At 40.2% G+C, this 27839-nt stretch overlaps 1 protein-coding gene across 3 annotated transcripts in view; it reads left to right on the top strand.

Annotated features, from left to right (window-relative positions):
• The window catches only part of LOC109935053 (von Willebrand factor D and EGF domain-containing protein-like), a 196979-nt gene that overhangs the window by 150327 nt on the left and 18813 nt on the right, over positions 1-27839 (top strand). For all 3 annotated transcript variants that reach the window (XM_048616980.1, XM_048616988.1, XM_048616973.1), the window contains 4 exons: positions 20729-21274; positions 23788-23883; positions 24970-25065; positions 27431-27526. In XM_048616980.1, coding sequence (XP_048472937.1) covers positions 20729-21274; positions 23788-23883; positions 24970-25065; positions 27431-27526 — 834 coding nt within the window. The remainder of the gene's footprint in view (positions 1-20728; positions 21275-23787; positions 23884-24969; positions 25066-27430; positions 27527-27839) is intronic.

Raw genomic sequence — 27839 nt, 5'->3', positions numbered from 1 at the left:
CCATGTTTGCAACAAGGCTTTAATGAGGTCAGAAGCTGTATGGTGCTGATGGAACCCAAACTGAGTTCCAGTGAGTGGGTTATTGTTAAGTAAGTGCTGTTTAGTAATGCTGTTGATGATACCTTCTAAGACTTTACTGATAATTGAAAATAGCCTGATGGGGCAATAATTGGCCGGGTTGGATCTGTCTTGCTTTTTGTGTATAGGACATACGAGGACAATTTTCCACATTGTTGGTTAAATATCAGTGTTGTAGTTATACTGAAACAGCTTGGTTAGGGGTGTGGCAAATTCTGGAGCACAAGTGTTTTAGTACCACTGCTGGAATATTGTCGGGTGCATAGTCTTTGCCGTATCCAGTGCCTTCTAGATATGACGGGGAGTGAATAAAATTACTTGAAGACTGACATCTGAGATGCTGGTGATCGCTGGATCATTCACTTGGCATTTCAGGCTGAAGATTGTTGCAAATGATTCAGCCTTTGGTAATGATATACTGAGCTTCCCCATCATTTGAGGCTGGGGATAGTTGTGGAGCCACCTCCTCCAGTGAGTTTTTTTTAATTATCTACTACAATTCATGACTGGATTTGGCACAACTGCAGAGCTTAGATCCGGTCTATTGGTTGTGGGATCACTTAGCTTTGTCTGTTACTTGCTGCTTATGCTGTTTAGCAGGCAAGTAGTCCTATTTTGTAGCTTCATCAGATTGGTATCTCATTTTTAGGTATGCCTGGTGCTCCTCCTGGCACACCTTCCTGCACTCTCCATTGAACCAGGGTTGATTCCCTGGCTTGGTAGTAATGGTAGAGTCTAGGATATGGACCATGAGGTTCAGATTGTATTGCAGTATGATTTTCCTGTTCCTAATAGCCCACAGTGCCTCCATAGATGTCTGGTTTTGAGTTCATTCTTTATCAGATTAATACAGTGATAATGTCAAGTAACACAGTTGAGGGTATTCCGTGTGAAGGCAGGATTTTGTCTCCCAAGGACTGTGTGGTGGTCATGCTTACTATACTGTCATGGAAAGATGCATTTTCCCCAGGCAGTTTGCCAAGGATGACGTCAAATAAGTTTTTCTCTCTTGATTCCCTCATTACCTGCCACAGTCCAAGTCTAGGAGCGATGTTCTTTCAGACACAACCAGGTTAGTCAGGAGTGGTGCCAAGTTACAATAAAGACAACCCAGTGTACATAATGTGCCCAACTATATACAGCACTTCTTCCAGGAATGAGTACTGATTCATCAGCTGAACTGGGATTTTGGTACTTGGTGACCACCAGGAGGTTTCCTTATCCATGTCTGAACTGATGTCATGAGACCTCATGGGCTCTGAGGTCAGTGTTGAGGATTACCAGGGAGACATACTTGAGACTGTATACCACTGTGCTGCCATTTCTGCTGAGTTTGACATGCTGGTGGGACAGGGCATGTCCTGGGAAGATGATTGTGGTGTCTGGAACAGTGTCTGTAATGTATAATTCTGTTAGTATGACTGTGTCAGACTGTTGCTTGACTCTTCTGTGAGACAGCTCTCCCAATTTTAGCACCAGCCCCATCATTGGCCCTAAGGACAACTTTGCAATGCTGACAATGCCTTAGTCAATGTCAGGAGTCCATTCGATCTAATTTCATTTTTTTGAGACTTAAGGTTTCTTTTTTGGAACGTTCTAGTAGTTGATACAACTGAGTTGCGTACTGAGCCAGTTCAGAATCAACCACATTACTGTGGGTCTGGAGTCTATATGTAGGCCAGACCAGGTAAAGACAGCAGTTTTCCTTCTGTAAAGGGCATTGTGAATGATTTTTACAACAATTGACTATAGTTTCATGTTCTTCATCAAACTTTTAATTCCAGATCTTTATTGAATTCAAATTGCACGACCTACTGTGGCACATTTCAAATAAAACAGTACCTGGGTATTTGGATTACAGGATTAGTAACTATCCACTGTGCTATCATCTGGCCAAATTACAGAAAGCTAACATTCCGGTTTAGCAGGCGATTTGAAAATCAAGTGGTGTGCAGGTTTTATCACAATGGTGTTAGATTACAAGAGTAAGAGTCTTACTGTGTTTGTATAGGCCCTTGATGAGAACAAACCTGAAGTATTATGTAGAGATTGGTCCCTTATGAAAGGAAGGATGTACTTACCTCCAAGGGAATGCAATCACATTTACCAGACTGATTCCTGGGATGAGGGAATTATCCTCATTTTGAATGGACAAACCTATATTCTCTAGCTCTTAGAAGAATGTGAGGTGATCTCATTGAAATGCATAACATTCTTGAGGAACTTGACAAGATAGATGCTGCCCCTGCCTGGAGAATCTTCAAAATAGCACCACAGGCTCAGAATAAGGGCTGAATTATTTAGAACTGAGATGGTAAACACAAAGGAGTATGAACCTTTAGACTCTTCTGCCCCACAGAGCTGTAAATGTTCAATAACACTTGATGACTGAAGTATATTTAAGTCCAAGATTGATAGTTTTATGAATATGGAGGAACATTGCAGTGAGTTGCAGCTGTTGTAGAAGATCACATAAAATCCCATTGAATAGCAGTGCAGACTTGAAGGGCTGCATGGGTTATGTTATTTCTTATGTTCCTAAATGATAGAGGTTCGATTCTCTAGAAGTTTCATGTTCATCACCTTTGGTGTGAATTTCCTTAATCCCCAGAAAAAGAACAGGACCATGTTTCCAAAATGTTTTATTATATTTCCTACAGTTCCTATTTCTGTCTATTTTGACAATCTATATATGCTTTGCATCAGCTTTTCATAAGGTTCTTTACCATTTTCCATAGCCCTGAATTTGGCACATTAGATTTTATACGGCCTGCCAAGGAGCAAGTGCGTACGATCAAGCTAATATTTTTCATTTTTTTTTTCCAAATGATCTTATAACTGATGGAATAGCCACCATCGAGCCTATATGTAATAGCACTTCAGGCACCAGTTATAAATCTATCTTCATATGGAGCTAAACATGAGACAGTGACTGCAATGAGTACCTGAGTCCCAAAGTACCAGCCACTTTGTATTACCAGCCAGGATTAATTTCAACCCACAAAAACAAAGTTGCTGGAAAAGCTCAGCAGGTCTGGCAGCATCTGTGAAGGAAAAAACAGAGTTAACGTTTCGGGTCCCGTGACCCTTCCTCAGAACAGGTTAATTTCAACCCACTTGGTAATTTGAGGTCGTTATTCACTGCTGTTTCTGATTTTAAAAGTAATGCCATCAGAACCGAAGCATTGTTTGATGTATCTTTAAACAATATCAATAACTAAAGAAGCACAGCATGCCAGATTTATCTTCTTTCAGTAGTTGACATTTTGTCACACTGACTTCAACTAATATGTAATAACTAAACTCAACCAGTATTCTGAATTTGTCAGATAATTACCACAATGTGTGACAAGGAAATGTGTTAATGAAAAGATATAATCTTAGAGACTCAGAACCACAGGTGGGTAAAGTGCTTATTTTTAAACCATAAAAAAAGCTTACTTCAGTTTGCCTTCAGGTGGTAGATTACTTAATTGCTCACAGACTCTAGTCTCGTCAGTGTATTGTATTCATTCCAGCTACATGCACACATCATTTAGTAAACTTTGTCCCCAAGGTGTCTTTTTTTTTGCTAATTGCAAAGTTCTGTTTTCTCTCTTCAGTTCATATTCCTAGCTTCACTCGTGGTTGTGCTAGCAAGCCTTGTTTTGCCAGAATGCAGTGCTTTGACCACAGATCACCAGAATTTGGCCATAGATGTAGCCCAGCAGGATTCACTGGCAATGGCCACACATGCACAAAAACTGATTTGTCTGGTGAGGTGATTTACTAATGAGGGTAGTTGCTGTGATTGAAGCTATATGAAGTTATCTGTTTCCCGTTTACTAGTAATGGTTTCTTGTAACGTGTAATGTTAACAGAGCAAAGCAACATCTTATTTACAGGATTCTCAAAGTGATTAAAACTGCTAATCTGTTTTTTAAACACTGCGCAATTCTCCACTTTCATTCAATTTTTTACAACATGCTAAAAATTAATTTACATACACAGTATCTTGTACCCTAGTTACCCAACACTTACCCAACACCCATCAGTCACCCAATTTATATAACACAGAAATTCAAGATCCTTAGTATAATTACAGTGTTGAGCTAATTGCGACAGTCTGTATGGGTGAATAGTGAAGACACCGCTTCATGATAAACGGCACCTTCCTCCTCATAGGTGCAGCTCACAGTTGGCACTTTTCCTTCAAAATCCTGAGGGAAAAATCAGCCTTTGAACTTGTCAGAAGACTGATGTTACAAGTAATATTTTGGTGTCTTGAGACATCTCACCATATACCACGTCACCCAGACCCATGTAAGATTCCACCCATAGATATATTGACAACAACAGGAGATCCTTCAGTCTCTTGTGTTCATGCCAGCTGAAAAAGAGCCTAATCCCACTTTCTCATTCATTTCTGCAGTCCTAGAGGTTACAACATCTCAAGTGAACATAGCTAATTTTTTAAATGCAATGAGTGAGTAGCTTTATCACCTTTTCAGTCTGAGTGTTTCAGACCCCCACTATTCTTTAAAAGACACATTTCACAGCTTCCTTATAATCCTTCTACCAATTCTGTTACTTAATGTCACATGGTTAATGACTACTCTGTTCAGGGAAATAGGTTCTCCTCGTCTACTGTCCCTTGGCTTCCCCCTAATTTTTACCCCAATAAAACAATCCAATTTATTGAAACTTACCTCACACTTAAAATTATCCATTCTTGGAAATGTCATTATAAATCTCCTCTGTACCCTTTCCAATGCAATCACAGTGTCCCTGTAATATGGCGACCAGTGTATACGTAATACTTTAGCTGACGTCTGACTACTGTTTCTACAATTCAAGGATAATCTCCCTACCCTTATACTCTATGCCTTGATCAATTACAAAATGTATCCTGTATGCTTTCTTGGCCATAGTTTCACATCTCTTGAGAGATCTGCAGACAGAAACTCGAAGGCTCGCTGTTCTTCTATGCTTACAAATACATGAATTAGAACCTGGAGTAAGTTATTTGGTGCTTTCTCTTTTGCAAGCTTTCTCCATCATTTGACAAGATCATGACTTATATGATTGCTGCTTCCCACTACTTTTGTGGTAAAGATTAACTTGACTAACCACCTTAGAATGTTGCATTTTCTTTCTGTTATCACCTTGCTTTGACCACCCAACCCATATCTATTGGCTCACACCTCCCTAGACTGAATTTCATTTGCCACTTTTCTGCCCACCTTAAAATCTTCCTCCTTTTTATGGCTTCTTTCCTCACTATCAACAACATGGCAAATTTTTAAACCATTTACAAATGCCTTAATCAAACCCCTACAATTAAGATGAAATAGATGTACCACAAACAGCAAGGGGACTTGTACTGAGCTGTATTGATTCCAGTTACAAAATAAAACTTTGACAGTTACCTTTTGCTTGCTACAACTGACTCAGTTTTGAATATAACTTGCCACTTACACTTGGATCCCATGAGTTTTAATTTTTTGATCAGTGTCTCACATGAATTTTTTTTTTTGAAAAGCTTTGATAAATGTATGTAGATTATGTCCAACATGCTATCATCATCATCCCTGCTTGTAACCTTTAGGAATGCTAAAATCAAGTTAGTCCTACTCCTCAAAACATTGTATCAGACATTCCACTGCAGTCCTACTTCATTTCCATCAGCTGGAGCTGAGGATTTCCTTTGTGTGGTGGGAAGCTGACTGGAGCCCACCCCTATCATCAAAGAGCTGCAGTTCAACAAATGGCTCAGGATTGTGGTGGGATTAATGTGTCATAACACGTTAAAACACATAAAAATATGTTCCATAAGTATGGCGATTCTTGAGCTACACAAGCAACTCCACCCTGCAGGCCATCCTTAGGCGTACCAGTTTTTGATGCCTGTTGAGAGATGGGTTCCAGACAAAGGTATGGCCTCAAAGAACTAAGGTGATCACACAAAATTGAATATGTCTATGATTACAGGCCTATACAAATATTCCCCTTGTTCAGGATTTTTTTTTAAATTTTATTTTCCTGTTTGAATTGAAAGGATTGGTGAGGCTGTTTCTGCAATACTGTGTCCAGTTCTGATCTCCCAGTTATAAGAAGGATATTATTAAGCTGGAGAGGATTCAGAAGAGATTTGCCAGAATGTTGCCGGGTATGGAAAGTTTGAGGTATAAAAAAACTATAGGCTGGGACTTCTTTCACTGGAGCTCAGTTGGTTGAGAGGCCACCTTATAGAAGTTTATAAATTAATTAACGAGGGGTATAGATAGGATCAATAGTAGTTGTCTTTTCCCTGGAGATTAGGGGGTATATTTTTAAGGTGAGAGGAGAGAGATTTAAAAGACATGAGGGGCAAATTTTTTACATAGAGGGTGGAATAAACTTCTTGAGGAAGTGGTGGATGTGGGTACAATAATGACATTTAAAAGACATTTGGATAAGTACACAAACAGGAAAGAGTTGGAGGGATTTGGGCTAGGAGCAGGCAGGTGGGACTAGTTTAGTTTGGGATTATATTTGGCATGGACTGGTTGGATCGAAGGGTTTGTTTCCGTGCTGTATGACACTATGACTGTGTCTCCCAACACTTAGAGGAAGAAAGTACTACCCCAATATTCTTCCCAGCACTCCTGTTGCACTGCTGCAGGAAGGGATCACTTGAATTGATTATTAAAATACTCTGACTCAGTTCCGAATCTTGGGAATGATGTCCTTTCCAATTGAATGGTTGTGTTTTTGACACAATCCTTCTTAAATAAACCATTGTTTGCTGCAGTTAAACATTAAACAGATTTTCCAATGGCCAGACAGTGTTATTCCAATGTAAATAGGAGGTGGACGTGGGGACCCTGAAAAATCCCCAATGTAACAGCTTCTAGAGAAATTTCCCAGGAAATTGAAAATTCCACTGGACTATTCCTCTACTCCTCCTTTTGGAACCTTCGAAAAGCTTCCATTTAAATAACAGCATTCAGCGTGTTCCAATGAAATTAACTAAATAGTGACTCTGGAAAAGTTGACTTTCAAATACATAGTCTAACTGCTGAACAACTATCCAACTTCTGAATGGCTATTCAATTGACCCCACACTTACCTCAAACATATCTGTCTCCACCTCCCAGACCAATTACATCCCCTGACCCAGCCCCAGTACCATTTTCCACTTGCTCTGGACCTGACCTCTTCCCTTCTCCCTCTCCAGACTTGATTCTCCTTTACCTACTCCAAAACTGACTCCTTTTTCCTTGCCCTCCATTTCCCTGCTCCAGATCCTCCCTCTGGTCAACCCAAAACCCAGCCTCCCTGGCCCCTGCCAGACCGGATTTCTCCTCCTTGACCTACCCTAAATACCTCTTCACTTAGCTGACAAGCTGCCCAGCTGGTACCCAGCCCCCTACCTTCCTGGAACCCCATCCTCATAATGGCTTTGTACTTGCAGGTTGACAGCCTCCGTCAAAGTGGCTGAGGTTCTGGACTTTTAAATTCAGAACTCCTCAGAAAATCCAATGCTATGAATGTAGCAGCAGGATTCAGACATTAGACCCATAAGTTCTACATTATCCAGCATCTGCAGTTCCTACTATCTCTGATTCAGTTCTACATTATCGTTTTGTTAGCCATGATAACTGTATCTTTGTAATCCATGAGGATTGTAGTTTTGGAATATTGTTACAAGATTAGTTAGGAATATACATTAATTAGAGAGTAAGTGCAAGTCCTAGCACGGCAGTTTGAAAACTTGATTTCAGGTCAAAAAAGATGTAGCAATAAAAAAAGCATCAGTATTAGTAAAATTGCTGATGAACCTATCCAATTGTCATGCAAAATCCAACTTGTTCACTAATGTCTTCCAGCAAAAGAAATCTTCTATCTATACCCCGTCAGACCTATATACAATGAAAGTTCCAAGCTCGGCTTTTACAGAACTAACTGCTCTAGCTTGCAAATCGCTTATGTCAAGCCTCAGCAGCTAGAAATTTGGATTGAATACCAGTCTTTCCTACGAAGCTTACATCATAAGAATTTTAAAAATAACTATCTTTCCATATCCCATAGTAATTTAACATCTCAAATCAATATCTTATGTTATTCCTAATGCTCATCTTGATTTTGTAGTACAACCCAGTTCTACAATGAACGTTGCAGTTCGCAGAAACACCCCATATTTTCTCAAACATTTGTGTACAGAATTTCACCCTGAATGTGACTTTTTAAATTGTTTTAAAATCTTCTACATGTTGTACACCTGAAATTATAATGTTGAAATTTAGATCATTCATGCAAAGTGAAGAAAGATGAAAGTCTCATCTCGGGTGCAGTCATAATTAAAATACTTTTTAAGTTGATAATTTGTGGCTAGTAACAGATATCATAAGCACTGAAAGGATTACAAACTGGAATTTACCCTTGTGACCAGGACCATATGCTTAAGTGTAGAAATTGCTCAGGAGAGTTCAAAAATAATCGTGCTGATTCACATTATGTTTAAATCATAACTTGGATCGTACTTTGTTTGCAAAACAGTTTCATATTGTAATGGGAATAGATTTGCACGGCTTGGCTCAGGAATTGAATGTGGTTGGATTCAATATGGAAGGATTTACTTTTTAAATGAAAAAGTGTAAATTTGGGGATCAGGAAAAACAAGCACTTTCATTAATGTAGCAAAGCTTATATAAACCATTAAATACTTGGGGTGAAATTGGTTTTCAGCAGTAACGTTATAATAATTTTAAGTCTGTCCAATATTCTTTCGAATATAGTTAAGCATATTTTTCAAAATGTTGACAAATTAAATATTTATTTTACTCTGAGAATTGTAAAAGCAATGGAGTTGAATGTTGTGATTTTCACGAGTTACATCAGTACAATCCATGTGGAATTGTCTGAATTATTTCAACCAATGAGTTTTGAAAGACAGCTCTGCCCCAAACCATTTATGTTCATGTTTTTATGGGGTCTTTTAGGATTTATTTCAGCCAAATCAGTTCCATCATATAACTAGTCATTCCCCAAGTAGAATTTGCAAGATGTTGCAAATTGTGCCCCCTAAGAAGAGGCCTTTAAGTTATATTCCTTTTCTTCGGAAATTTTTCACGTCAAGATATTTTACTAAGCAATTAAAGAGCGTCCATATATTAACTTAAGTGAATCAATACTTTTTTAAATTTTGGGCCAGATTTCACAGATCTTTAAAAAAAAATATGAGTGGAACTTGGATACAGATATCCTGCCCCTTACTTTCAAATGGCTTTTTTTATGGCATGAGGAAGGGGGCGAGTGATGACTCACACAGGCAGGAGTCCCAGTTTCAGCAAGGCAATTTGAGTGGAGTTCAAACATACCTCAATTAGAAGTTATTCTTTCCTCGCTCTACATGGCTCCCGTGGTCTTCCTATGCTGGACACTAGTTGACTGGCGATGGAAGTGGCATGGGGAGGTGTAGTGTGAAGGGTCATGGAGGCAGAGGGCATACGTTGACACGAAGAGAGCATAGGGTTATGAGGGTGAGTATGGTGGAACGGGGAGCATGGAGGAGGGAAGGTGACAACATTGACAGATGAGGACCTATCCTAGCTATACATATAGCTAGAGGAGAAATCACCATAGTCAAGATCTGAAATCAAAATAAAATCCAAGGGACATTGCTAAAAAGGGAAGCATCTGAAGGCACATCCAGACCTCAGAAGGTTTTAAAGGTCCATCTGAAAAAAAAGTGGGAACACTTTGAAGAGAAGTCAAGACCGAAGAAGATGCAGGAGAAAGAGAAGACTCCTAAGACAGGAAAAACTTAGTTTACCTAGTGGAAATACTCTGAAGGGCAGGAAACTACTTTGGAAGACTTTGAAGTCTATCTATGAGCTAGCATTACTCTGGAGAGTAAAAGCAGAGAATCAGAACACTACAACAGTAACAAGAAAAAGCCCAAACATTCATCCAGGTTAATCTGCCACACTAGTCCTTATGAAGGCAGCTCCGATAGAGGCCTTCCCATTACCTTTTCCATTTGATGATATATGGCCACTATTAGGCTGTAAGAGGGATTACTAGAAATGACAGTTTCAGCGAAATAGAACAACTTCAGGCTCACAGGCCAAGGAGCTGACAATTAAGTCAGCACATTTTTGTATGTACAGGTCCAATATCCCAAAATCTTCTGCTAAGAGAATCAAGGCTGAGAGGCTCAGGATAGAATGAGACTCAGGTGATGAATCTGCCAGATGAAACATATTACAACTCGTCTTGCAATTATCCCCAATCCCAGCAGGACAAATAAGAGGTAGCCCGCATGACTGATAAAGCAGAGTGGGTCATTGCTCAGTTTGCAGATTCTTCAATGATTTACATTAGTTTCTGCATGATCATAGGACTGGACATACAGCACAGAGTGAACACTGAAAGCCCCCTGTCCCTTCTCACCATGACCCTGATTCCAGAAGGCACACCCCACCTCACCCCCATAAAGCATTTATCTGTCACTTGGATCCTTGTGATTTTGGATGTTCTTCAGGGAGCAGCCACAGCTTTTTTTGCCACTGCTGAGTTTGACAGCTATCAATCTCTGGCCAGTAGCTCTTGCTGGGCAGGACTCCAGGAATCTGTTTTCAGTGGACTCCTGCCCTTTAAGCTTCCTGATTGGAATAATACATGCAGACCTTCCTCTCAAGAGCCTGATCTGGTGTCTCACTTTCTTTTGAGCAAGTGAGGGAGACATCTGATGAAAATGGAAGTCTCAGAGAACCAAATTCGATCTTCTAAACAATCTTAGTACTTGCCCATCCCTTGGTCACCTAGAATCAGTTTCTGGGGTCAGCAGGCTGGACTCAATCCTGCCACAACTTTCCCGAGTAAAAATTGGATTTAACGGGGCACTTAACTGAGGTAGATCTGTTAAGCAATTTCCTGACAAAGCTACACAGCTCCACAGCAAAATTCTAGCCCTTTGACTCAAGCTACTCTCTGGAGGGGGACTGGGCACCAGTATTGATGTTTATTTTGCATTAAGTTTCTCCCTTGGGCACACAGTAGAATCATTTAGGTGTTGTCTTGTGCATAATACCACATTCTGTTTTGATTGCCATTGTTAAACTCAGGTCAGGCTTTATGGTCTGATATAATTACAGCAATTTAAAATATTGAAACAAAATATTTGGTAATAAAGCAGAAATTTTTATATCAAAGAAAGTTTGCATAGGATCAAATATGTCAGTAAGAATTTCCTCAACAGAAGTATTTGAAAAAGTATTTTGTTTTTAAAGATTGTTGCAAATCCTGAGTTGCAAGTTCCTAACGTCAGAAATTGATACGAGCACAATTCCTGAGGTCAGGAGAAAGTTTTTCATTTGCCTTTGATTGACAAAGGCCTGCATCATTTGCAAATCCAGAAAGTCTGGCTGTGATGGTGGATCAGGGAGGAGCAAAGTAAGAGGAGAGGTGTTTGATCTGTCCCAGAAAAATTCCTTTCCTACTCCCAGTGGTATGTACCCCCATGTGGTTTCCACATCCATCCCCACTGCATTGATCAGTTTATCCAGGCTGTTAAAGCTCAAAGTCCCTTGCATTTTAGGTCAGTTTTGACAAACTCAGAGTTTCCACTTCCAAGAAACCAATCTGGAAACTTTGGCATGAGGCTGGAGCCCGTATGGTCCTAGCCTATAATCCAGCCATTGCTACATATCTCTGTCAAAGTTGTGACAGAGATATGTTGGACAGCCTTACATTAGCTTTGTACAAATTCTTGTTCAGATTTGATACATCATGTTTTCCTCCATTTCAATAGTAACCACGCATCAAACAACGTTCATTATCTACAAAGTGCGGACACATCTGAAGGATGTAATGGCTGTTATGTAAAGTTCTTTCTTTATGTAAAGACAACACACTAATAGATTGTGGAGCTAGACAAGATTCACATTATTCAATAACACATATTGCCTGAAAATTTTACTTAGTTGGTAAAAGTCCTGACAAATGTGTTTGGCAGCTATGGGGTTTCTGACATTGGAACTGAGGCAAAATATATTTCATTTAGATTACAGGAAATGCTGTTTAAATCCTAGCAACTATTTGTTGTTCAAATCAGTCTGGTTAGGATCAAAGTTACTGTTTAACCGCTATACAAAAACCCACGTGAGAATGAAAGCATCCAAACTACCCTTCCCCCTTCTCTCACCCACGGCAAATCAGATGTAATAAATAGGCTATATAATTTGTTTTTCATATTTTGCTGAAAGTAAAAATTATAGTTTGAGAAATAGAGATGGGATTGTAGTAGAAGATGGAGCATCATCAACAAATTCGTAATAAAAAACTATTAAAATTTATGGAATTCTTGTATAGTTGAAACATTTACCATCACACAAATCAGTTTACAGGACCAGAAACATTTTTCAGCAGCAACTGGGGCTTAGTACAGTGTTAAAAACCCAATTATGCCTAGCTTGACAAGGTGTAACCTTTACAGTAAGACTGGCTTAAAAATAGAAGTTCATGTAAATTCAGCGATTTTCAATTCATTTCCATCTCCGAGAATTTCAACAGTGCGCCCAGTGGAGCAGGGGGGAAATTGCTGACAACAACTTCTGGATTTCCAAATTGAATTGTGTGTGTGCTGATTGTGGAAGATATTGTGAATGATTTCCCACTCCTCCACAGGTCAGACAATTAAAATTTTTGCAAAATGAAATCAAATAGAAATTAATGGATTGATGTTTACATTTATGCTCGCTAAAGATAGTGTAATGACAAGAAATGCTGACAGTTGTACCATAATTACAATTGCAAAATCTAGTAAAACCTGTGACAGGGATTTTGAGTTCAGCCTAGGAATTGCACAGTTTGTGATAAAAGTGCTAAACATGTTACTTGTATTACCTGACCATTGTAGCATATAAGTTCTAATATTAAATTTTGTTCAATTTATAGCTTGGTAGCTCTGGTAGCACTTTCAGAGAAACAATCTAGCTCCTCTTATGCCTCTATGATTTTTCTCATTCAAGTGGTCAATTGAATCACAGGTATCCTTGTGTAGCTGTGCTGCTTCTTAGGCAGCAAATGAGTTGAGAAGGTTGCTTTTTCTCAGCCATATGAAAAATGAAGTCTAGCATATTCGGTTACAGAAAGCTGTGGGGATGTAATACTGTCACTGTCAAAGTTGTACTGGAGAGTGCAATGCAACACATTATTTATGTAGGCATCCCCTCGGAAGCACAGAAATTCGAGATATGGAAAGATGTAACTGAGGCAGTCAACACTGTTGCATGCGGGAAGAGCTAGGAAGAATATATCCGTCTTTGAAATATGGTAATTCATAATTTTTGATATTGTATGATTTACTATGGTGCGCATATGGACATTAAAAGCAAGTATGGGAAGAACAAAAGGATATGATATTTAAGCACTGGCCTTAAACTTTTGCGACCTGATCTTAAATTCAGTTCAAACTTGTTGGGATTCCAGTTCCTGGTGAAAATGATCTAGCATATTAATTGTCAAAGTAATCGGCAAGTCAAAAATTGAGCGTCAATAGTAATTTGCACAGAATAAATTAACATTGTTTAATCTGCAATCAGTTGAGCTCTTGGATTGATGTGTTTATCATGATAGACATGGCTCTTGCTGTGGAAACTGTTAAGTGCTTGTTTTTTTAGCTGTTGACCAGAGGAGGGCAGCTTCATACAATGAACAAATTCATTATCAAATGACTTCAGTTTATAAGTAAACATATGTGTGGAATCTTTCCACCCCCTGGTTTGACTATTAAAGATAAAACAGCAGTTAGTGGGAGAGTGTACAAAGAATATATGGTACGAGAATTATGCAGCTGTTCAGGCTTTCATAAAGTTATCCAAGTATTGTCATGAGGTCTCTAGAAACTCTGCGAGTTGAGAAGACCCCTAAGGAATCTCCTTCTTACCCTTGTGTCATCAGAAACCTTCAGTTTTTCAGAAGAGTGCACAGAGATGGCTGAGTTGCCCAGCGTGACATCATTAAACCTGCAAGATTCAGCAGTTTATGCAATTTTGCCTGGCAAGCCAGTGCATTATGTGGCAGAGTGGACATGAGAGTTAGCCTTGAAAGGCAGCACGGTCTCTTGAAAAGCTCACACATAGAAATGAACCTGTCTTTTAAGTGATATGTGGAATCGTCATTGGTGACTGTTCTATTCTGTCGCTTGCAAGGTGGGTTTAACTATGCAATTACATGTACAGACCAGGCGCTCGCACAATCTCTGTACTTTATATTTAACCTCGATAGCATCCACATTAAGGAACAATGTCTTGGCTGCAGTCCATCAATCTCAATGATCCCTGCTGCCTGATGCTATCTGGGGTTTTTGAAAAGGTTGCTCATCTCTCAGTTAGGTTTGACATAACCAGGTCTGACTGTCAAAATTACACAATAGCAAACATTTTAATTGTGCAAGTAAACAAATTTACAAAAGTGAAAGATGCTTTGTCTCTACCACCTGTGTGTTCTTAGTTTCTTTTTTCTTCCTCCACTCCCACTGCATCTAAAGTGCAATCCTGTCTGTAGTCACTAGTGAGGAAGGAACCTGCTTTCTGGTTGACCCTGTCAGTTTGGAGAACTTGGGTGGTCATCATTTGGTGCCTTCTAAGCCTAGAGGACACAGGTGTATTGCGTGTCTCATCCTCAGATGAAAGAGCTCACCCTCTTTTGCTGGAACTGCTGGAGGGTTTGGGATCACAGCATGGAGAGTACAGGGCACCAGAGTGTCCTAAGAAGAAGTGTCAAGTATCTTGTTTGTCGCTCCTCTTCTCCCTCAGAGATTGGGTCATCTGGAATGAGGTGCAGTTCCTCTTTCCCTTGGTCTTTGTTACCGATACTGAGCACCAATTGCAAGAATAATGGAGTATAGGTTGATGCGCATACCTCCGAGATTTTAAGCATGCCAAACCTGGGTCTCCTGACAGTTACCAACCTGCCCATGAAGACAGCCTGATGCATGCATACCTGAGCCAGCGCAGTTCTGATAACATTGGTGGACTTGTTCATCCTTCAATCCAGTATATGGAGTGCCTTTGACAAACCTCCCTGACATCCCTCTGTGCATTTTGCTGAAGCTACTAAAGGATTTATCTCCTATCTTGGACTGAGCGGTTGCCTGGTTTTTCTTTGAGCTGGTGGAGGATGCTGATGAAAAACTCACTGTTGCATTGCTGAGGGTTCAATGGCTTCTCCCTCAGAGATGGAGTGGAGCTGAGTATTTCCAGCAATGGCCTTTGCATGCACAGAAGAGAGGGATAAAAGCCTGCAGAGATTGAAAATGATTTAGCTCTGGAGATAATGGGAGTGCTGTCCGGCGCAACACATTGAGGCTTACTATGTTGGTTGGCTGTTGAGGTCTGCCCTCCCACATGAGCGGTCATTCCCTTCTCTTGTCAAACCAAATATTTCCTCATAAGGAGTGAGGAACCTGATGTCTGACACGACTGTCTCCATCCTTTTGCCAGTCATAGAGCCCTCAGCCAAATTAAAGGCCAATTTTTCATGTAGTGAGATAAAGGGGTGGTTGAGCATGCTGGAACTTTGTGAAAGAACAGTTAATGGTGATGTATGAGCATGCAGTTAGTGTTAATTCAAGAGGTGTTCAAGTGTCTCCAGGGAGGGAGGAGGAAGTGCAGAGGGCAGGAAAGGTGAGTTTGAAAGGGTGAGGTAGGTGAGAACTGTTAAGTGGCTATGATGCAGACAGTAGGAATAGTTGTAATACACGAGCTTTGATGGGTTCCATGTGCAGTAGCATTGTTAGTTTGAATGGTTTAACGTGAGGAGATGGTGATACCTACACTTGCAGAGTGCAGAAGATCATTGACCCTCTTTCTGCACTGCGGGGTGCCCTGCTTTATTTAGGGCACAGCACTGACCCAGGCTGCAATTTGTGTCTGGTCTGGCTTTATATGGTGACATGGCCTCCTGTGACAGACTGCTGGACAAAGGAGTGCCCCCCTCCTCACCACCTCATCCACCAACACTTCCAGGCCCCTGCCCATGAAGAGGTAAAAGAGCTTCTCTCTCCTCTGGACCATGTCCTAAATGGTGTGACATGAGCACCACAGTGTGTGTGTTCATTGCAGACTTGCAGCTTCTGAAATAATGTGCAGCAGGGCTTTAAATATGATGCCAATGGTATGTCTAGGTCAGTGGTGAGCACATTCATGTCTCTGGCTATGAAATTCCCTGAGAAAGGTATCATAGACTTGGCTGCATAGCTAATATAGTGAAGATTAGAAGATTCCACGAAAAAATTCACTTTGAGCCAATAAGGTTTTAGAGTAGATTTGTAGCTCGGGTTGTGGATGTTGTAGTTGGTTGGCTCGCCAAGCTGGTTCATTGTTTCGCAGACATTTCGTTACCCTGCTGGGTGACATCATCAGTGCAGCCTCCAATGAAGCGCCGTTGTGTTTTCCCACCTGTTATTTGAACTCGAGTCCGTTGAGCTGGATTACCTCATTTCCGGTTTTCCTTCACAGTGGAGAGTATATGGGGTTGAGCTCTGTGTTTATTGATGGCATTCTTCGTGGAGTATCAGGCTACTAGGAATTCCCGTGCTTGTCTCTGCTTTGCTTGTCCCAGGATCTTGATGTTGTCCCAGTTGAATTGATGGTTCTCCTTATCCATGTGGATAAAGATCAGTGAGTATTGGTCGTGAATTTTGCAGCCAATTGATGTTCGTGTACCCTTGTTAATTTCCTTCCTGTTTGTTTGATATAGATAGCAGGGCAGGCGATGGGATATGACTTTAATACATGGATGCTAGTGAACGTCACTATGAGCCACAATGACCACGTCTGTGATAAGTGTCTGCAGCTCAAGAAACTGCAATGCATGAGTTGATGAGGTAGAGTTCATGCTTCAAACACTGCAATGGATCAGTGAGAAAGAAATTTACTTGAACACTTGTTCCAGGAGGCAGATAGCTGCTTAAGCAGCATACATTGGCACCTTGAAAAGCTTTTGACTACCTGTTCCATTCTTGGTATTGAATTACAGAATGTACATAGCTCTATGAGATAGAAATATTGTCTTATTATATCATATTGTGGAGATATCTGCTTCGGACAGTAATAAAGGAAAGGTGGTTGAAGCTGTGGGTAAAGTGGCACAGAAGATAAAAATGGAGCAATCTCAGCTTCTGTAATCATCCAACAGGTTTGAAGTTTTCACAGTTTTTGTGGGCAAGAGCAGAGACTATAACATGGATGATCAAACATACCATGACACCATGGTGCAGGAAGTCCTTCGCGTGAGGAAGGAGCTGTAGTTTAGAATAAAATAGTTGGGGGGGGCTAGGGTACAGTCCTGTGTAGCCAAGAGCTTGAGGCTTGAAGGCTGTGTTTCCTGCAGAGAGTTAAGGACATCTCCTCTAGACTGAAGACAGAGGGAAGGATCAGTTGTCATAATGCACATGAGTTTCACTGAATACATAGGACTAAAAAAGAGGTTCTGCAGAGGGAGTATGAACAGTTACATACCACATTACGTAGAAGAATTTAAGAATTAATGATCTCTGGATTACTACTGCGCCTTGAGTAAACTGACAGAAAGTAAATAAGATCAACAACCTGAATGCAAACCTCATGGATTGGTTTGGGAGAAATGAATTTTGATTCATCAGGCACTGGCAGCAATATTTGGTTGATTACACTTGGAGCAGTCTTCACCTGAACCATGCCGGGACCAAGGTGTTATTGAGTTGTATAACTGGGGCTTAGAACTAACTAGTGGGGGAATGATTCACTTGAGGGGAGATTTGGAAAATTAAAGGCAAAGGACTAGTCAGCAATGGAGGATAGTGTTACCAGGAGCTACAACGATAATAGGAAAGGACAGAACATAGAACTATAAGAATGCATCAGCAAATATGGTAAGTGTAGGTGAAAAATAGTTTTATATTTAACAGAGGAAGGGAAGGTTCAGATCAAGGAAGATTAATAAATTCAAAGACATAAGTTGAAGCAACAGAAAGTATATCAATGTGGATAAAGACAAGCTAAGTAGGACAGCAGGAGGAGAAAGTTTTTCTCTAATTGTACAGCAGAGATTTATGTCCATGTAGGCATTTGTAGTAAAAAAAAATGAAATTCTGTAAGTGTGCTGCTTCCACAGAAAAGATAAATTAACTATTCGTCTAAGGGACTATGTATTTTTCCAGTTTGAGCCGTGTAGCTGGGAGACCAAGAGATATTTGCAAATTGGATAAAGTCAACAGCACAAATTTAGCTGTGCAAGATGATGTTGCTTTTTGAAGCATTGAGGCAGATACTTTGAGCTGGGTGGCATCAAGCAGCATTGAGTTAAGGAAAGACTGATGACCAGCGTTTCCTGTAATTTTATTTTCCCCTCTGCGTAGACCTTCAACGTCTGTGCACACCAATAACTTTCGGAGCTGGAAGTCATTGCTGTGATCTGAGTCAGCAGACCGATCACCATGCACACGACATTGGAGTGGCTGCACATGTACACAGCTGCTCAGCTTAGAGGCTGACAACAGCCCTCAGGCTGACTGAACTGGAGTTTACTATGAATCTTTCAGTGCGGGGCAGAGACGTCCAGAGCCTGTGAGCTGAACATCACTCTGTCTTCCTCCCACTCTTTGTCTCCATGTGGGTAAAGGGTTTATAGAAAACAAGAAATCTTCAAAGGAAGAATTCTAATGAGAAAAGGTTTAGGCCCACCCAATTAATAATTGAAGTGAGGAAGAATCATCACTTTACAGACATCAGTATATCATCAGTGTTAGAATCGATTAGGAAGTCTTAAAAATGCACTGCAAAAATCATAGGACAAGTCACTATGGTTTTATGAAAGATAGTTCTGTTTGACAAATTTATGAGTTTTTGAAGATGTAACCAATAGTGTACACAAAAAGGGGAGCCAGTAGATATAGTACACTTGGAGTTACAAAGGCATTTGAAGAAGTGAGATTCAAAAAGTTAAAATACAGCATAAGAGCTCTTTTTTTATTCACTCACCAGATGTGGGCTTGCTAGTATTTATTGCCCATTCCTAGTGGACCTTGAGAAGGTGGGCTGATATGTTAGTATGGATAAAAGATGGATTAAGGAACTGGAAGCAAAGAGTAGAGATAGGTGGATTATTTTTAAGTTAGCAGATTGTACTAGTGGAATGGTACAATGATCAGTGCTAGGACCCGTATTATTTACAATCTTTGTTAATGAGTTAGATGAGGGAATAGAGTAATATATCTCAATTTGCGATGATACAAAGCTGTGAGGAGAACATGAAGCAGCTGCAAAGCGATATAGTCAGGCTAAGTCCTAGACCCAACCATCTTCAGCTGCTTCATCATCAACTTTCCCTCCATCATAGGTCAGAGGTGGGGATGTTTGCTGATGACTGTACAATGTTCAGTACCATGCACGACTCCTCAGATATTGAAAAAAGCCTGTATTCATTTGCAGCAAGACATCAGGACTAGAGCTGATATGTGGCAAGTAACATGCACCATGCACGTGCCAGACAAATGCTATTCCAACAAGAACAATTGCCTCTTGATGATCAGTGGTGTTACCATCACTGAATTCCCCACTATCACCTTACTGAAAGCTACCATTGACTAGAAGCTGACATGGACTGGCCATGTACATTTTGTGCCTGAAGGAACATTTAGAGACTAGGAATTCGGCAGCAAGTAACTCACTCCTTGTCTCCCTAACGTGTCCACCATCTACAAGACACACGTCAGGAGTGTGATGAAATATTCTCCACTTGCCATAATAAGTATTTGTAAAATCATGAGAGGCACAGATAAGGTGAATAGCAAAGGCCTTTTCCGTAGGGTGGAGAAGTTTAAAACTAGGGAGCATATTTTTAAGGTGAGACAAGAAAGATTTGAAAAGGACCTGAGGGGCAACTTTTTCACACAGAGGGTGGTTCGTATGTGGAATGAACTGCCAGAGGAAGTGGTAAATACAGGCACAGCTACAAAAACAGGAATAGGATAGAGAGATATGAACCACTTGCAAGGGGTCCATTTTAGATTGGGAAACTTGGTCAGCATAGACGAGTTGGACCAAAAGGTCCATGCTGTATGACTCTGAGTGCAGCCCTAACAGCACTCAAGAAGCTTGACACCATACAGAACAAAGGAGCCCCATGTTTGGTACCACATTGAATATTCAGTCCCTTCACCGCTGACACAAAGTGGCAGCAACATGTGCTGTTTACAAGACACAGTGCAGTAGCTCACTGAGGCTTCTTTGGTAATACCCTTCAAACCCACAGTTTCTAGCCACCTAGAAGGATGACTGCACCAGATGCATTGGAACATCAACCGTAAGTTCTACCAAGTCATAGTTCACCTGGGGTTAAGGGGGCCTAAAACCCTCGGAGCAGCCCTGCACCCATCAGCAGTCTGCAACTCCCTGCCCCACATTCAATGACGAGCAGCAAACAGGTTGGATGTGTCCCTGGTGCTGCAGGTGGTCTCTGTCCTATACTTTCTTGCTGCCTCTCAAGCTTCAATAAGGTACTTATGGGCATAAACTTGATGTAATGACAAAGATTGTAATCTGTGGATTTTTGGGCTGCAACATGTTTTCAAACGATAGGCAACAGCAGCTTTTGCTGAAAAAATTGACATAATAGCTAACAAAATTGTGATATTCTACAGATCATCGAAAACCTGGGGTTATCAGATTAATGTCAAGAGTCGCTGCTCCAACTACTGCCCCTGTTGTGATGACGACAGCCATCAGGAAGCCACATACCCATCACTGGACTACAGTATATCAGACAACTGACAGTAAATCTACAGGCTGGCTTCCCTCTATCATATCCAGACAACCTTTACCGAGAGAAACTCCACCTGTACAGAATAGAGATGCAGCATTCTTGGAAATCAGTACAGGGACTAGAGGAGGCAGTAAAGAAGGAGATAATATAAGCAGACACCACATGAAAGGAGAGAAACATGTTCCAAAAATCCTTGGTCCATCATCGACTCAGCAAAGGACTGTAATAAAATCGCAGCCTTCTGGTGAGACTGTAACTACGGAAGACCTTTATGTCGAGGATAAATTAACACCTGAGCCAAAGATAGTCACGTGTACAGACTCGCCATGTTTCTCTGGGGTTCCTTGTGAATCAACTCCTTCTGGAAGCTTTAGGTGTGGACGGTGCCCTTTTGGCTATTTTGGTGATGGAGTCGCATGCAAAGGTATTGTATTATTATTGGTGCTGTTGTAATTATGGCCAAGTAAATATTCAATTGTTACATATTTGGAAGCAAAATGAAAGAAGAAAAGACCCAAAGGGAACCTTTCATAAAATGTGCCGAACTATATGTATATGTATATATGTGTGTGTGTGTGTGTATGTATATGTATATGTATATGTGTGTATATATACATACACACACACATACATATAGATATACATACACACACACACACATATATATACATACATACACACACACACATATATGATATACATATACAATGTCAGAAAACTCAGCTTTCGTAACTAAAATAGTTATTATTTGTCTGTCATTATAAAATTTGAGGTCTTGTGGTGCAGTGGGTAGCCTTCCTGCCCACTGCAAATTGAGTCCCATCCCAGGTGTTAATGGCCATTGATGGTGCATTTATAACCTGATAAAATAGTTTGAGAATCAACCTGCAAATCCATCCAACACAGACCAACAGCAGATGGTATGAGCAGGAGAGATTCCTGGTCAGCATATGAAAGAAAGAAAACTGGAGACTCAAACATTACTGCCCATAGCTCCAGATGACAATATACATCTAAAACTACATGATCCCCAGTAACTCAGATTTACTACTGAACAGTGAAGCACCACAACATATTGTTTCTAAAGACTAGTACTCTGGGTGGCACAGTGGCTCAGTGGTTAGCACTGCTGCCTCACAGCACAGGGACCCTTGTTTGATTCGAGCCTTGGATAACTGTGTGGAGTTTGCCCATTCACCCGTGTCTGTGTGCGTTTCCTCTGGGTGCTCCAGTTTCATCCCACAGTCCAAAGATATGTAGGTTAGGTAGATTAGCCATGGTAAACGAGAGTTTATGGGGATAGAGTGGTGGTCTGGGTGGTGTGCTCTTCAGAGGGTCAGTGCAGATTCGATGAGCTAAATGACCTCTTTCTGCACTGTAGGGATTCTATGATTCTAGTATGAGTGAAAATAGGTTCTCACTGAAAAGACCACTTGCATTGATGTAGCACCTTTCACAACATTAAGACTGCCGAATGTGAATTGCATTAATTAATTAAGTATTTTTTTAAATGTAGCCATTGTCAGGATATAAAAAAAATCAGCAGCCTATTTGCATACAACAATCATTCTACAATCCTTATTGAAAATGACCAGATAATCTGTTTTGCAATTTTATTTGATGGATAAATAATGGCTAGGGCATAAGATATAATTTCCCTTCTATTCAAAATAATGTCTTCTTTTTAACCAACATCTTGGAAAACAGGTGGATGCTTTGGTTTGATATCTTATCCATAATGTTGCACTTGTAACTCTGTAGCACTTCCTCATACTGTATTATTTTTAATGCTGTCTAGAATGGGATTGAAACTTTATGACTATAAATATTAAGTTGTTGTTGCGATACTACAATCAATTGTGTCATTGCCAGCAGAAAAGGAGATGGGAGTTGGATTCTGGGGGGAAAAATGTGATTTCCCCCTGCTGAAAAATAGAGAGCTGGGTATAGAAAGGGACTATGCACAGTATGTCCTTGTTAGGGAAAATAAAGAGCGACAGGCAAGAGGATAATTGAAGCAGGCTTTCTGTGGGAATGATTTCGGGGTAAGTCTTCCATGCAAATGTAACTGCTTTTTTTTCTTTGCATAATAAACTTGCGTTCTTGTGCTAAAAGAACTTGTGCAAATCTGTTCAGAGACTGACCACTGAATAACAAAACTGCAAAATTAAATGTTTTAATCTAGCAAGCCACGTTTCACTCTGGGATCGGACTTGTCCAGCATTATCATAAGCTGAGATCCATAACATTTTCAATAATGGTTCTTCAGCCAATCTTTATAAGTGGCATCATATATGACAGATAACTGATGGAGCCTGCAAAAAACAAATTTTTAATCTACCAGCCCATTTGTAAGCTCATCTTTAAAGTTTAATCTCTTTTGATTCAGCCTATGCCTCAATCCCACCCTCGTAAACTTCTTTGTTTTACACCGCAGCAATATTTATGTTTTCCGTAAGAGCTTGCTGAATTAATGCCATTTTTAAAACAATTTGATAAACGTTCCCTTATTGGATCTACAACTTCATTCCATCTCAAACCTATAAAGTTGAATAAGGAAGCTCAAGGTCGAAACCAAACTAAAGGCTCTGAGTTCAACTGTGTCATTCCAATTTGAAAATGTTAACTCAGTTTTAAAACAACTGGTGTCAATAAAAAGTTTTGGATTGCTTTATAAACCCAGGTGGTTCTCGGAGTGCTATGTCGAACGTAGTCAATTGTTCTTATCTAATCTGAACTTGCCAATAATCCTTGTATCTTGAGACAAATTTCTGACTTCTCAAAAAATATAACCCTGCTTTATTTTCTAAGAGCCCTTTGGTGAAAAGATGATGTGGTGTCTTAATGTGCCACTGAGTTTTACAATTTCTTCTTCTCTAACTATGTAGTCACGTTATTCAATACTGAATATTATAAAATCCATTTCTGCTTTGACAGCAATGTGCAGATATCCTTGCGGCAAGAATATGGAATGTTCTGCACCAAATACTTGTCGCTGTAAGCCTGGTTACACTGGATACAGCTGCCAAACTGGTAAGTGTGGACTTAATATATGAATATTGAAAAGAGTACTGTTAAATTCTTTTACCATTGGACTATGTATGTTAAATCCCTTGTTGTCAAAAAGAATGTCATGAATACCGGGAAAATGTTACATTGCATATTAGTGCTGAACTGTTCATGAAAATAATTGATAGGAGGAATTTCACTGCATAGATCAGATTAAAATGTATGTGCAACAATTTGCTCTTATTATAGTGTGTTGTAGGCAGGTTAAAAATGGAAACTTCATAAACAAAGTGGATTACGGAAATCAGAGATAGTAGGAACTGCCGATGCTGGAGAATCTGAGATAACAAGGTGTAGAGCTGGATGAACACAGCAGGCCAAGCAGCATCAGAGGAGCAGGAAGGCTGACGTTTCGGGTCTGGACCTTTCTTCACGAAACGTCAGCTTTCCTGCTGCTCTGATGCTGCTTGGCCTGCTGTATTCATGAAACGTCAGCCTTCCTGCTCCTCTGATGCTGCTTGGCCTGCTGTGTTCATCCAGTTCTACACCTTGTTATCTCGGATAATGGAAATAATTGGATTACGCTTGAATTGCACACCTTGGGATAGATCTCCCTTTGCAAGTCCATTTGAAAAGGGTGAAAAGCAGAAAAGGGTTTAAAATAGCACAAGAGAATAGGGACCTTTCACTATGTCCTTAACGTGGAAAATAGGGGGATGGGCAATCCGCAGTTTTGATTATTTTGCTAGATCTCAGCCGTTGTGGCACTGATAATATTTTATACAACTGTAAGAATGTAACACCCTACGACATAGGGGCAGAAGTAGGTGATTTAACTCATCAAGCCTACTCTGCTATTCAATTCCACTTTCCTGTCTTATCCATAACCCATAACTATTATGCAGGTTGTAGTATCAAAGTGTTCAGAAACACAACATATTCCAGCAGAGTCAGCATGGCTTCATGACATGTTTCTGTCTACCTTCCCTACTACCACCACCCCTAAACCAACTGCCATAGCCCCTGAGTACTTACTTTTTATTTTACTTTTGCTGCATAACTTTGATGGTTTGACAAATATAATACTCTCTTGTTTTTATTTAACCAAAGCTACATGTCGCCCTGACTGTAAAAATCGTGGGAAATGCCTGAAACCCGATGTTTGTGATTGCCCACCTGGATATGGAGGACCAACCTGTGATGAAGGTAATTTGAACACCACACTGCTGATGTAAGAGGAATGCGGTCATGTTTCACTCTTGCAAATCTTGCGTAGGTAGAAATTGATTTCCAGTTTTACATTGCATGCCATTGGTATAGTTTGAAGCAAAAGCCAAAATCAAAGTTAATGAGCCCTGAATTTCTGCTGAGCTTTCTCAGTCCTGCTCCATTGCTTCAGTGGAGCTTTAAGGAAATAGCACTAACACCTGCTTTAAGACCTTGTGATATATCAGTTATTACTTGTAATGGTCAAGTCCCATTCACAGCTGAGACTAGTAGCTGGAGAAGGAGATGGAATTGATGACAAAACTCATAGTTTACAGCAGTGTTGAAGATAATTACTTCGTCTTTCTCATATTTAGCTAGAGGAAATTGCAGCTCAGCTAAGACTGGTTATCAGACAAATGATCTGACAACAGCGATGCAGTGGAACATTCAAGAGGGATGGTGAAGATTTGTTGTCATCAGCAGACATGTGGTTGCTGACTGCATGGCTGAGGATGATATTGCCAAGGGACAGTATGTCCATTAATTACGGTGAAAGAGTCAACAATTTTACAAACTGTGAAGCTTATTTAAAATTACTGGAGCATCAAGATCTCTTCTGTTTTGAAATACTTTCACAGGATTGGTTTTAAAAAATCTATTAAGCATCATTTCATTACACTGAAAACTACATAACTTTTCTTCCTTCTGTTTAACATTGTCTTAATGAATCCCAATTAATACCTTTTATCCTATGGATGAGGTGTTATTTTCTTACTATTTTGAAGACTTGAGGAGTTACAGTAAAACTCATAATTTGCAATGTGCTTACAGGTGGAAGAAGTGTTTTCTGTTTGCCCTAAACTAAGTTTAAAGAAAAAGTAAGGCTTTTGTTCACAGTGCATAGAGTCACCAATGGAAGTTGCTTTCTGCTTTAAACATGCATAAAATATGTCAAGCGAGACAGGTTGAATTGTAATGATGGATGGAATTTGATGTCAGTCTGGCCCAGAAGTGAGTGCCAAGTACAGTGAGGCCCCTTTGACCTGGTCGAGAGGGTATGGAGTTGAGTGCACACTACTGCCGTTCCTCCATTCCACCCAATTAAGTTCAAGGTGGGAAGGCATACATGTGGCTTGTCCACCCAGATACTAATTGAGGCAATTAATGCCCAATTAAGAACATCATCCCTCCTCCACTAGTATTAAAATAGCTCCGGCAGAGGATTTGCTAAACAAAGAGACCAAGAAGCAAATCTTGTCCGGTTTCCTTGTGGTGAAATAGGAGGCTTCCCTTGTTCAAAGGCACTTAGTGCCCCTTCAAAGGACTCCGCATCAGGTAGGGGGTGCCACTTAAGCTTGACCCCAATTCATTCATCTAAACCTCACCTTCTGTCACAAATACCCCTCTTCCTGTGATCTCTCCAGTTACTTATCACTCTCCAGGGATCCCATGGTGAACTCTGAAGGTCCAATTCTAAAACTGGTAGCAGACACCTCCCCCAGTGGCGAAGTCAGTAACCAAGTGTGGCCAGCATCTGGGAGCTCTTGTATCCAGGATTTACATACTCCTTGGTGAAAGTTTGCAATTAAATGTGCCTTGGGGAGCCAGGAGTCCCAGCAGAGTAGAGTTCCTGCTGCCAATTAGTGACTTAATTCTCTGGGGTTCTGAGTCATGTCAGTTTTGGTGGTAGATCACACATCCACCCACCCTGCTCTGATCAAATTCCTCCACATGTGTTTTATGAGACAATGAGAGCATTTTTAATTAAGGTAGTGAACAGTTCAATGTAATAAATCATCTGTAGGCCATAGATGATCAATAGTGTTGATTAAAATGTACACAAGCAAAATACTTCAATAATCAAAATGAACCAACGTGGGCTCCTTGATGACCTTATGGGTAAAAGCAGTATGTGTGCCGCAATAAGTGTCATTGCATTACAAGATGAAGGATGGAAATATCAGTCCAAGTTCATGTTTGTTATCTATCACCTCCGACTAGAAAACATGTGTTAAACATCTGGTAAGTTTCCAAGTCTTCAACTGACGGTCTTTGATGGAGATACTGAACAAATGTTTGCTATTCATGGAACAGTGTAGCAGTCAGTGATAAGAAGGAGAGGTTTCCCTTTTAATCTCAAATCTATCACTTTTTTTTTTGCTTGATCTGTTATGGCTGGAGTAAGCACTTCTATTTCATGCCATGGGAAGTAGGACATAAAAGTACAATTGTTTTGGATACAGCTGCTATCCTGGGAATTTGCCGTCATTGAGGAAGGAGACAAAAGACTAAGTGTTCTTTCTGCTGGTTAAAGCACATCTCAAATGAAGCTCCCAAATTGAGTGATGATGTTTTATTGCAGCTTACTGTGAGCCAGCATGTCAGCATGGAGGAACCTGTTTGGCTCGAAATCTCTGCACGTGTCCCTATGGTTTTGTTGGACCACGTTGTGAAACAAGTAAGAGAATTTCACTATCATTCCAATACATTCTGATTTTTAGATTTTTGCACTCTAATTTTGTAGATTTTTATTACATTTCTTGCAATTAAAGACAATTCAAGGATAATTTTATTGACATTTTCGTAAGTTAATGCACACGAACCAAATGACTTCCTCTTGTGCTGCAACCATTTTATAATTCTTTATTTCCATTGCGTCCAACGTAGGAAATAAAAGCCAAAAGAACTCTGGATGCTGTAAATCAGAAAAAAAGGAACAGAAATTGCTGGAAAAGCTCAGCAGGTCTGGCAGTATCTGTGGAGAGAAATCA

Source organism: Rhincodon typus, chromosome 2, assembly GCF_021869965.1.
Source record: "Rhincodon typus isolate 14 chromosome 2, sRhiTyp1.1, whole genome shotgun sequence".
In the NCBI taxonomy this organism is placed as follows: Eukaryota; Metazoa; Chordata; class Chondrichthyes; order Orectolobiformes; family Rhincodontidae; genus Rhincodon; species Rhincodon typus.
Note: the sequence above shows the minus strand (reverse complement) of the source record. Positions and strands in the feature narration are given on the sequence as shown.